This window comes from Parasteatoda tepidariorum, chromosome 9 (genome assembly GCF_043381705.1).
Source record: "Parasteatoda tepidariorum isolate YZ-2023 chromosome 9, CAS_Ptep_4.0, whole genome shotgun sequence".
Lineage (NCBI taxonomy): Eukaryota > Metazoa > Arthropoda > Arachnida > Araneae > Theridiidae > Parasteatoda > Parasteatoda tepidariorum.
Genome location: NC_092212.1, coordinates 40,630,933 through 40,643,839, shown reverse-complemented (window position 1 = coordinate 40,643,839; position 12,907 = coordinate 40,630,933). Strand labels below are relative to the sequence as shown.

At 32.2% G+C, this 12,907-nt stretch overlaps 1 protein-coding gene across 4 annotated transcripts in view; it reads left to right on the top strand.

Moving 5' to 3' along the window:
- Positions 1–10,940, top strand: part of LOC107452833 (pyrroline-5-carboxylate reductase 2) — a 41,356-nt gene extending 30,416 nt beyond the window's left edge. For all 4 annotated transcript variants that reach the window (XM_043047243.2, XM_043047244.2, XM_016069438.3 and 1 more), the window contains exons 3-6: positions 2,465–2,644; positions 5,496–5,708; positions 8,618–8,710; positions 10,661–10,940. In XM_043047243.2, the coding sequence (XP_042903177.1) occupies positions 2,465–2,644; positions 5,496–5,708; positions 8,618–8,710; positions 10,661–10,849 (675 nt within the window). In that variant the 3' untranslated portion in view covers positions 10,850–10,940. The remainder of the gene's footprint in view (positions 1–2,464; positions 2,645–5,495; positions 5,709–8,617; positions 8,711–10,660) is intronic.
- Positions 10,941–12,907: the final 1,967 nt, after the last annotated feature.

The window sequence follows — 12,907 nt, the reverse complement described above, 5'->3', positions numbered from 1 at the left end:
CAGAGGGATACAAAAGTTGATCCCACGATACGACAAGTGTCTCAATTCTGGTGGTGGCTATGTTGAAAAATAGCTGAAATATTGCTGTACTTGTTGCCAATAAATATGTTCCTGAAAGTATGAGTTCTTTTTTTTTAAAAAAATTGAGAAACTTACTTTCTGGATGCGTCTCGTAATTCTAAAATGAATTTTCGTATTGCATGAAATGATAAAAAAAAAAACTTTTCTTCAATGTTTATTTATTTTGATAAATCTATTGTTCATATAATAAGAATAGCAATTTTTTTTTGTAAAAAAAAAATTATAAGTTTTTTTACTTTTGAATGAATTCTAAAAATGGAACACCTTTAATTTTTTACAAATTACTAAGTTTATTGATAAAAAAAATAGAACGCTAATATTTAAATAAACATTACTATATTTGTCATTAACATGTCTCAATACATGTTCGGCCCTTCGTTATCCAACCTGCTGTGCAAGTGGCCCTTCACTCAAAAAGGTTGTGCACCCCTAATGTAATTGTAAAATAAATCATTTCGTGTGTTGTAAGTTGTTTTATGGAATAATCAAGGACACTGACATCTTTAATTCTGGTTCGAAGTTCAAAACGGAATAAATATAGTAACGCCTATTTTTCCTAAACATTGCCTGTTATTTTAGTAGATTATTATTATATTATATTTTAATTGAAAGGGTTACTTTTTCATTTCATAAAAAAGTTTCCAATGTGAAATCACTGGGCGTAAGTAAATTCAACTGTTTAAATACTTTCTATTATTTTCTTATGTCACGATTATTTTTTAAAAATAAATAAAAAGATAAACAAAATAGCTGAATTTACTTGAGTCACCGAAATGGATATTAACCCCTTCCTTCTCACTCCCGTGAAAATGACGGGGTGAGGTTTCGCCCTCTATTTCTGGGTTGGAGTGTTCTGTAGTAACGCGCCATTAAGAATATTATTTCCAATGAGCTGCACAATCGGTCTTGCCGATGAGCAGACCTAGTGCGTTCTCCAGAGGCGGTATCCACTCTTTCAGGACCAGCACAATGGGTGAGATACCGTTGGTCATGTTAATTTGGACGTCTAGTTTCTGCCACACTAGATGGCAGCACCGAGACTCTATTTGGATGCTAAAGTGCACTAGGAATTTAATTTTGCCGGAAATGCCAAGAGCCAATAAGGCACTCCAGGGATCTTTTACATGCCGCATAATCATACGACATGGCCGCTGAGGATTTTCTGCATCTTGAAAATCCGGTGTCTGGGCCGGGGATCGAACCCGCAGACTTGGCCTCAGAAGGCCGATCAAATTTTATAAGGTAAAGTACAAAATTTGAACGAATTAGATCGAAAAGTTCCTGAAGAAAGCCAAATTTTAACTAAACGACTTCACTAAAATGCGATTTTTTTTAAAAGAGTAATTTGAACAATGTTATTGAGCATAACTCTAATTACATGATACTATGGTCCAACTATAAAACAGCATGCTTCCAATCAGCACCATATCATGCCTGTAGCAAATTTGCACGGTATTATGGTTCATCCCCTGACCAATTTCTTTGAGGGAGTAGATTTAAACGCAGTTCATTGAATCAAATTGAACGAATCATCAAATTTGAACGATGTTATTGTGCTTTTTCAACTTTGATTACACAATACTTCGGCTCAATTCGAACGAAAGGATGGTTCAAATTAACACCTTACCAAGGCTGTAGCAAATTTGCACGATATTATTATTCATTGCAGAACCGATTTTTCTAAGAGTGTAGATTAAAATTCGGTTCATTTAGATTAGATAAGCGATTTGATCATTATTTTCGTTCTTTTTAGCTTCGATTGCACAACAGTATTGTCAAGTACAAGCAAAAGCATGGTTCAAATCGACTCCTTATTAAGTTTGTTGCAAATTCACTCATTATTATGGTCCATCGTTGAAATTTTTGGGGATCTTTTACATGCCGCATAATCATACGACATGGCCGCTGAGGATTTTCTGCATCCCGAAAATCCGGTGTCTGGGCCGGGGATCGAACCCGCAGACTTAGGCTCAGAAGGCCGACGACAAACCAACTGCGCCACCCAGCCACACCATTAAGAATAAAACTAATGCAATTTTTTTTGCCCGCAAAACATTTTATTTCTCATTTTACACACCAGATGGCAATACCAGGATATTTTTAAGGTAATTGTAGATTGTTTATTTTAAACTAGATGTCAGCACTAATCATGGATACAGAGATAAAAAAAAAATAGGCACTTTCATTACCGTTTTCTTGGAAATTAACCGATCGTTAAGGGGTAAACAGTTGAACAATATTAAGTAGTAAAATATAAGAAGAAAAGGCTTGGCTCTTTAATTTCGCTTATTACAAGACAATAAAAACTGCATACTATTATTTTACAGAAATTACTATTATAACCGCATATTATTATTTCATAAAAACTGCAATTATTTTATAGAAATTGGGCTGCCGTACAACTGCAGACAACGGTGATGTAGCTGAACATGCAAGAGTTTTGATTCTCGCTATAAAACCCCCAGTTGTACCATCTGTTTTGAAGGAGATCACCCAGTACATAACTCCTCAACATTTAGTCATCTCTGTAGCTATGGGAATTACAACACGACAGATAGAGCAGGTAAGCTTCTGTATTTACGCACGATCCAATTCAAATTTTAATATATTGAAGAACAAGGTTTAAAAAGAAATATCAAGAAGCGATACAACATTATTATTAACTAAAATAAAAGCAAATTTCTGATAATTAAAAATACAAATTCATGCCTTAACTTAATAACATTATTTGCAATTTTCAACCTCAGTCAGAAATTAAAATAACCCATTGTGCAACGTAAACTAAGTACCTATCTGGAATTAAAAGGTAATTAAATTTAAAAGCTTAGTTATTATAATTAGTATTACCTATAAGATAATAATTAGACTTGTATTGAATGCTCACAACTCGAGAAAAAGTGCCTAATCATGTGATTTAAATCAGATTTCGTTGGATATCTATAAGTGACATCACGCATGTGCATCGAACCTGATAGGTTTTTGAATGGACAAAGGCCACGATTTACTTACGACAACGTTGCTTGTAGGTATCCTAGTAATTTAATACAGCCAGACATCACATCCCTGAGTTATACTGCAGCATGTGTGCATGTACAGTGAGCAAAATATAAACGGACCACCCAGAAAAACTTTTGGTCTAATCATCGGATTTTCACGCTCTAGGATTCGATCTTAATGATTCGAGGGGGTGATTTCAAATATGCTGATTAATTAGTGCAGACGATAATTCAAGTTACGAAATCAGACACAAAAATATACCTTTTCGGAATAAACATACCTCTTTTTCCAACGGATTCGGATTTCTGACACCCAAAAAATAGGGGGTAGCCACAATCCGGGACATATGATCCCAATAGTTTGTCCAGGAGAGCTGTCAAAAATTGAATCTATAAATTTTAATTTTACTTTTAGCGTATTTCGCTATATCTCGAGATACTTTTAAGCGAATTGAAGAATTTTGCACACAATTATGAACTTAGTTTACTCAAAGACATTTCCATGCAAAAATTATTTTTAGTGAGAATTTATTATTTTATTTAATAATAGTCGAAAAAAATTTAAATTGTAAGGTGTAAAATGTTTACATCATTTTAAAGAGTGTATTTTTACATGAAAAAATACAAAGTTTGAGCAAAATCAGCTGAATAGTTCCTGAAAAATCGAATTTTTTTATAAAAAAATATCGTCCTTTTCAAAATTCGATTTCTCAGAAACTAATCAACCGATTTCGTATAAATTTTGTGTTTTGCCATTTAAAATTGCATTCTTCAAAGCGATGTAAAAATTGTATACCTTACAATTCAAAAGTTTTTTCGTCTATTATTAAAAAAATAATAAATATAAACTAAAAGTTATATTTTTCATGGAATTACCTTTGGATAAAAGGATTTTATAATTATGGGCACACATTTTTCAATTCGCTTAAAAAGTTCTCGAGATATGATGAATTACTCAAAGAGTAAAATCAACATTACTTAATGCCAAACTTTGACCACTCTCTTAACCAAACTACTTTGACCCTATCTCCCAGATAGCCAGATTTTGGGGGTCAGAAATGCGAATCCATCGAAAAATGGGTGTGTTTTATCAGACAAAGTACGTTTCTGTGTCTGATTTCGTAACTTAAAATATTGTCTGCACTAATTAATTAGCATATTTGAGGTCACACCCTTTAACCTTTAAGATTGAGTAATAGAACGCAAACCATCCTGATCATTAGATCAGGATGATCCGTTTCTTATTTAGCACTCAGTATATAACTCTCTACAACAGTGGTTTCCATCCGGCCCGCCAACTAAAATATATTAGTTGTCATTTTTTTGCGGACGATTTTCGTAAAAAATCTGTATGGGTTTAAAATACTTTTCTCGTTAATAAAAACCTAATTTCTTCGTTTCTGTGCAATTTATCATACCAACGGTGCAAAAAAAAAAAAAATATTTCTCAGGTTTTGCATCCAAGAAAATATTTATTCAAATACAAAAATAATCGTGTATGTTGCTCTTTTCCATTTCATTTTTTTAATATTTTGTGAATATAATTTAGCATGTGTGTATCAGAAATTTTCTCTAAGGAATTCTCCGATTTAACTTCTTGAAACCACCCATTTTAGACGAAAATATTTACACACACATTTGTAAATTTTAAATGTTAATATCTATTCTCTGGTGGTTGTAGCAGACAAACCTCAATTTTCTCATTGAAAATTTTGTGTGCTACTATGCAAATTTTAATACCAACCTTTTTAAAGTTTTATATCTTAACAATTAAATATCTGTTGCACATTAATTGTTTAATACATGGGTGCACATTCATTGTTGATTGTTGAGCGCACAATGAAGTTATAGTAGCCCGAATTTTTTAATATGGAATTAAATATTTTTAAAAATCTACTTCTTATTTTAATTTGTAATTCAATACTTTTGTTTTGTACAACTTGGTAAGAATCTGACAGTAATATTTAATGTTCCTTCAAACATAAAAGAGTCCTATATAAAATTTTGATAAAGTTGCGGCCCGCCATTTGATTTGTGTTTTTAATTGTGGCCCCCTGCCTCATGTAAGTTGGAAAATCCTGCTCTACAATATATACAATTTTAATATAAAATGCACGCGTTTAAGTAACATAAATTACCATTTATTAAAATTTACATTACAATTAAATATGTTGCTTTCTATTTGCGGACTTCCCCTTCGTTCAAACTTGTTAAGAATATAAATCATTCCATCCATGTAGTCCATGTGATTTAGTATTTTTTTTTTTTTTATGAATTTTTTTTTAAACGAATTTTAACAAAATAGTTGTTATACAAATATTTTTAAATTAGTAGTTATAAAAAATTCTTGATTTAGTGTGGTAAGACAATAGATTTTTTGTTCGTAATCTGAATAATCCTACATGTTTCTCAAATTAGGTTCTCCCACCGAAATCCCGAGTGATCAGAGTCATGCCAAACACGCCAGCTTTAGTGAGGGAAGGATGTTCCGTGTTTTCGTGTGGTAAGAACATACTGGAGGAAGATCCAGGTCTTGCCCATAAAATATTCTCTAGTGTTGGTATTTGTGATCAAATAGAGGAAGACTTATTGGATGCTGTCACTGGTCTCAGTGGAAGTGGTCCTGCTTATGTAAGTCTATTTAAATACTCTTCTACATAAATTTCAAGAAATTCGTTTAAATTATTTTAAAATACAATATGTAAAGAATATTTTTCTACCTTTTTTTTAAAAGAAAGTACACCAATGTTATTAAATTTTAACTCACATCTTCTAAAGCTGGCAAGTGAATGATCATGACAGGATTTTACAAGGCAATACTTGAATTACGGAAGCTCTTGCAAACATATTCGTCCAGAAATGATGTTACATCGGACATACAGTTCTTTTAAATGACCTGGTCAAGGTCCTCCTACTGCCTAGCATATTCATTGGGCTTCTAAAAATTGGCGTGCCGTACTCATTCAGAAAGATAAAGTTTTTAGATTTTACGTCCTCATTTGAGCTGAAAGACTCTATCTTGAATTTCACAGTGATGGATTCAAACATATCGGTGCCTAGAGTTCGCGATACTGGAAATTATTGTCAAGGATGTAGCCATTTACTGCCAATCAAACATATATGTTTTCAGTCATAGAAGCCCTTTTCGAACGATTTTAAGAGAAAAAAGAATGCTCTGCCTCTAAGACTGGCAGTTCTATATCTACTGTTTGGATCGTAAATAACCAATCCCCCCCCCAGAAAATTACAGTTGACTTGACTGTTTTATCTAGTTTTCAGAACAGATGTATCAACAGCATTGACACATCTGCCCTTATTTTTCATTTTGTTCAAAGATTTAACCGAAAACTATACTTTATTTTCTACACACAACTGGGCAAAAAATTGAAATGTCATTTTTTTTAAAAAAAATCACTTAGCTCTGCTAATCTAATAAAGAAATTTTTGTTTTGATTTTATATATGAAGCATGAAGGAATTTGATCGAAAAGTTTGAGTTGCTAAATTTAAAAATTTTAAGTAATAGACTAGGCCAATTTCCTTCTTTAAAATTGCAGTTGGAAACTATGTTAAAACTTGACCGAGACAGCCTGGTTGTTAGACCGTTGTGTCCATGTCCAAGAGTTTGTGAGTTCGATCCTTACCGGTAGAAGACTCCCCGTGAAATAAATGGTGACTGGTGCATGTTAAATCTGTCAGTTCACAAAGTCCTGCAAATTCCCATAACAAATCAATACTTCTGAGGGTACTGAATTGAAGAATGGTCATTCACAGGTTCAGGTCAAAATTACGAACTGTGGATGAATGAATCGATGTATGAATACGGGTCCACCCTTTAATACGGGCTGTCACGAGTGCGTGGTTGAAAATTTATTCTTGGCCATAGATGGCGCCACTAAAAAACAAGAAACGCACCCTAGTCTTAAATTCGCTTGATTTCACCAAGCAGGCTTGCTGGTTAATTGGCAAGGGGCATTATAAACAACAATGCGTAAAAACTAGTATTACTAATATAACTTAATAAAATAGTTTTTAAAAAAAACTTTTTTTTGCAATGAATTAGTTTTAAATCAAGCCAGGTGGCCGAGCGGTTAGCACGCCTGACTGCGACGCCAATGGTCGAGGGATCGAATCTCGCTCTGGGCATGGATGTTTCTCTCTCTTGTGTGTGATGAGTGAATGTGGCCCACCCTATGAACGGTTTTGTGGCAGTGTGGCGTGGGCAATGTTACTCGCCTCCGTGACTTTGGTTCACAGGTGCCCACTGGGTAACGCGAAATGAGTAACACCTCTGGCATCTTCTAAGGCGAAACAAATAAAGTTCAGTGCCTGCCATTCGAAAAAGAAAAAAAAAAGTTTTCAATTAATGAGCTTCATAAATTAAATGTAAAAAGTTTTTAATGCACTTTAAATTTTCCGAGATGGGGAGAAAAGTGTATTTAACATTAAGGGGCTCAAAATGTCGACCTCTCTCTTCTCTAAACTATAGAAACACTATTTTTTAGTGTTTGGTCAAAAATCATCTGTTTTTTTTTTTTTTTTTTTTCAAAGAAAATACATTTTTGTGTCAGGTTTTATAACTAAATCAATAGTTAGCATATTTGAAGAAACAACATTTAGAACTAACAAATTTTTTAAGATTATATCAAGTTCTGCTTAAGAATGCTATTTGCTATTAAGAGGTGGAAGTCCTAAGTGAACGTATGAGGTTTTCTTTTTCATCTGTGTTTCTTACCTACTCTAGACAACATACTACTACATAGACCTCTTAAAAGCATTTCTGGGGTGGACTAGCTTATACATTGTATGAACAAATTATGAAAACTGCTGAATGTCTATGACTGCCTACTTTACGTTACACTTTCAACCATGGCCAAGCATCTAGACCAAATTGTAGGACTATCTTTTAACGGCCATTGTAGAAATGCCACGTAATTTTTGACCCCGGCCATATGACATGGGCAATGTCTGAGCTTGTACCCCTTACTCTAAACTTCTACACCACAACTAATGAGATCATTTGCAGCCACTGCATATTTAACGGGCACCTTGCTGAGTATACACGCCGTATGTCTTGTCGGTTGCCAGGATCGAACTCATGACATCTGACTCTTCACCAGCGTGAGAGACTCCTTAACCGACAGCGCTACCGGAGCGCACACATTGAGTATATAATATCTCACTACAACTGACAAAGTCTCTTCTCCTTAGGATTTTAAACTTTCTTTGAAGATTGACATAAGAAAATGTGTGTATCATGTTTTTTTAAAAAAATATGACAACAGTATATTTAAATGTAAATTGAGCTTCAAAATTTTCATCTACACTGAGTATAACTATTTAGGTCAAATTTAATTTACCAATAATCCATATACAGGTTCTCTGTTTTTTATTAATTAGTTTTCTTTTTATATATGTTTAGTAATTCTTTAAAATTGATGGAAACTATTTTTAACACACAATTTTCAATATGTAATGCATATATTTAAATATATATTTTCCGATCATTTAAATATGTGCCTGTTTTTTTTTTCCCTTCAGGCTTATATGGCGATTGAAGCCTTAGCAGATGGAGGTGTTAAGATGGGTATAAGACGAGATCTGGCAGTAAAATTAGCCGCTCAAACATTACTGGTAAGTTTTTTTTATGTTAACTATAGCTTAATACTACAAAACATATCTATGTTTTACAAGTACACCTGAAGGATTCAGATCTTAATAATGACTTAACTGAATGAAAATATTCTTACCATAGTATTTTTACATTTAAGATGTGAGTCAATATTGTATAAAGGTTAAAATAGATGCAAGATGAATTATATCTAATTACAAATAGTATTTACATAAAAATAAATAGAATGAATTGGATCACCCACATGATTCGAATGAGTAACGACAACACAATAAAAAAGATAGTGCTTTTTAGACCCACTGGAAAAAGAAAGCGGGGAAGGCTTCAGTGGGCTGACTCAGTGGAGTCTGATTTTCTCGCAATTAATAAAAAAAATTGGAGATCAAAGATAAATCGGAAGTCGTCATGGAGAAATCTTCAGAGGAAGGCATTGGCTCACATTGGGCTGTCTGGCCAACTATGATGATGATGACAAATAGTATTTAAATACTAATAGTGTCTAGCAAATGTTTTTTTTTTTTCCTTCTAAAATAACACAATAATGCATTCAAGTTAATTACAGACTGGGGATGATGAAATATTTTCATTTTTAAACATTGAAAGTCATTCCTAGATTGGACCTTTCTGCAGATGTTAAAATATAATTTATTATTTACTATATTTTCATTTATTTATTTCAAAACCATTTATTCTACATTAGCATCTAATCTTTAATGATATTGTAATTTAGTATTTAAAGAAAATTTTCATTCATATTTTCTATAGAAATGTACACTACCCTAGAATAATGGAAGACGGAACACTTTCACTTTTTAACATTTTTTTAAATTTCTCAATAAATACTCAAAGGCATATTTTGTAAATTTAAAGTTGTTTAGATGAAGCGATTTTTCATACTTTGCAATAAGGTTTAGAGCTTTCAGAGGATTTAGGAGCCGATAATAAATCACAAAAGAAAACTAATATTTTTTAAATACCCTTTGCCAGAAAATCAAGCAAGAAACTTGCAACTTGTACTGATTACTCTAATTGTTGTTTGAAACAACTGCATAAAGTTTCGTAATTCTAGTTTAAACATTTATAGAAATATGAGCATTTTTATAGAAAGCTTTTTTTTTTTTTTTTTTTTTTTTTTTTTTTTTTTTTTTTTTTTTTTTTTTTTTTTTTTTTTTTTTTTTTNTTTTATTTTTTTTTTGTCTTATGTTTTTTTGCTCCAACTTTAAAAATAATCACGAAAATTAAACGAAATATTTGGAGCAAATTAATTTTAAATACAAAAATTTTGTCTTAAAATTTGAAAAAAAGTTTGCTTAAATCTGTGCAAGATATGAGTATTTAAAGTAGTTCTTTTGTAATGCTACAGGCTAAAAAAAAGTCTTATATGAATATCTTAAAAATGTAAAAAGTTTCAATAAATTTTCTATGTAGTTTTTGCACTTTTTAAAATAAAGCTCAAAATGATTAGTTTTCCACAATCTTTTTTTTTCAGTTGTCTGGTTATAAGGTAGTGTCATTTGCATTGCTACAAAATAAAATTATGTTATTATAATAAATATATATTAACAAAATAAAATAATAAAAAAATATAATGTATTGCATTATAATAACTTATTGCAAAGTATGAAAAAATCGCTTCAATTAAACAACTCTGAAGTTACAAAATAACCCTCTTGAGAAATTTTTAAAAAATTCTTCCATTCTCTTCCATTATTTAGGGCAGTGTATATGTTTTATATATATAACCACAACTTTCATTCCCAGTTGCAATAACCGTAAACTGTCAACGCCTGTATTTTACTCTAAGGGGAAAACAAAATTATGAAAATGATTCTATCAATGTGATATAATATTGCTTCTGTATCATAAAACTCTTTATTTAATGCACGAATATCTCATATTTATGAATAGTTTTTGACTTATTCTTAAGATACCTTGCATAATCCCCTTTATAGGGATCTGCAAAAATGGTCCTTGACACACAACAACATCCAGGTTCCCTTAAGGATGATGTATGCTCACCTGCAGGAACTTCAATACAAGCAGTCCACGAATTGGAGAAAAGTGGATTCAGATCTGCACTTATTTCTGCAGTAGAATCTGCAACGCGTAGGTCAAAAGAAACAGGAGGAATGCTCTCATAAGAGATCATATTTTACTTTGCAATTTTATATGTGATGTAAATTTGTATTTATTATAGCCAAGCTCAATATTAAAGAGAATTTTTTAAATCTATTTATACGTCATTACCAAAACAATACAGGGTGCTCATGAAGACCGCTCTTAACATCTCTTTGAAGCGTTTTTTAAAAGGAATGGGAAGAAGGTAAGAAAGGACAAAAAACACTCTCAAAATCTGACAATAAAGAAAGGTGGGTGTACAGTAGGGCTGGACGATATAGAAATTTCTTAAATCGATATAATCAACCCTTTTATATCGCGATATTAGGTTATATCGATTTAACAATCTAAACGACAAAACTAAGAAATAAATCCACAGTACCCCTTCCTCTATTCAAATGTATTGTTGTTTTTTTCTNGCCCATTCCGATTTAACTATACCAACCCCTGCACCAGATGTGATTTTGGCAAATAGCCAAAGAAGTTGAGCGCACGTGTTACCAAGAGAATGAGTTGATAGTTGACCTTGAATCTTTCCCTTACGCTACGGCAGATCGGTACTTTCTCGCAATGATTAAACCGGTGTTTCACTACATCGGAGAGAGCAACATCGATTTAGCGTTTGCTGTCATGAATAAATCGGATTTAGTAGAGTCGAAATGCTCACTCCGGAATTTTGTTGAAGATGAAATGGATAAATCGGTATTACGATGTTGGAGTTAAATCGATATATTGTCTTACATCGGTATAAAGCCCAGTCCTAGTGTACAGAACGTCAACCGCAGTGTAATTTCAGGTTGAAACTCAACCCCTTAACAGTCATATAATTTGAGCCTTTTTCTTTTTTAATTCGCATTTTTTCATTACATGAAACTAAGTACAATATGTGTATTTCTTTTTTAATTGCAAATATGCATGTTTGACGTGTGCTGACATCTAGTTTAAAATAAACTATCTTTAGAGATAGTTTAAATATACTATACTATACAGGATAGATACACTAAATATTGAGATAGTTTATTTTAAACTAGATATAAAGCTTCAAAAAGTTAATGTTTATTAGACATATTACAAATAGTCTGAAACAGCCATCAGGTGTATAGATAAAGAAACAAACATTATTCTGGCATAAAAAATAGATTTTAATCTTTACGGCATGCCCATCATTTTGACAGGAGCAAGAACCAAGGTGTTAAAGGCATTTTTATATTTTATATCCGTCGTTGAACAGCTGACATAATTTTGGGTTTACAACTACTAATGTTCAACTCCGTAGCCTTGTAAATTTGAACAGATCCAGATTACAAGGAAACTACTGGATCAGTACCCCAGAGGTATTGATTTGTTATGGCAACATGGAGGACTTAGTGACTCAACAGAGTTAACATGAAATGCATCAGCCACCATTCACTACACGGAGAGTCTTCGACCGGCAGGGATAGAACCCACAACCTCTTGGACATGGGCCCAGTGCTCTACCAACCCACTGTTAAAGGCATTTATAATGATCATTTTTCAGGTCCTCCCTGTTTTCTCCAACAATCAGACAACTTAACTTTTTGCTTTTTGTACATGCCTTCAACTGTGGATTGGCCAGATTTTTATAGTTTTAATGTTCCTAATATGTATAAATTTTTGATGAATTCTTAAAATACCAAAATTAAAGGCAATCTTTACATAACATCCTTCACAATAACTAGGTAGCAACATATTTGAAGTTTGGTCACACAACAATTATAACTACAAAAAATGTCAAGTTTGACATAATTTCCAGGGGAGATTGGGAGCCCAAGTCAAAATTCCGGAAAATTTCTTGAGTTTAAAAAGAAAAGAAAAAAGTTTAAATTGAAAATTTAGAAAAAAATTTAAACAAGGTTTTTCTCAATATTTCTTAGTTAACTTAAAATATATTTAAAATTTTACACATACCTATACCATTTACACATACCTATGATGACCTGGAGAAGTAATTGAAATTTACAAATATGTCTTTCTTTCTTGAGTTTATGATTATAACAACTATTTACTGATAAAAAATGAATATTAATCATGAATATAAGCTTATAAAGTATCTCTCTGGC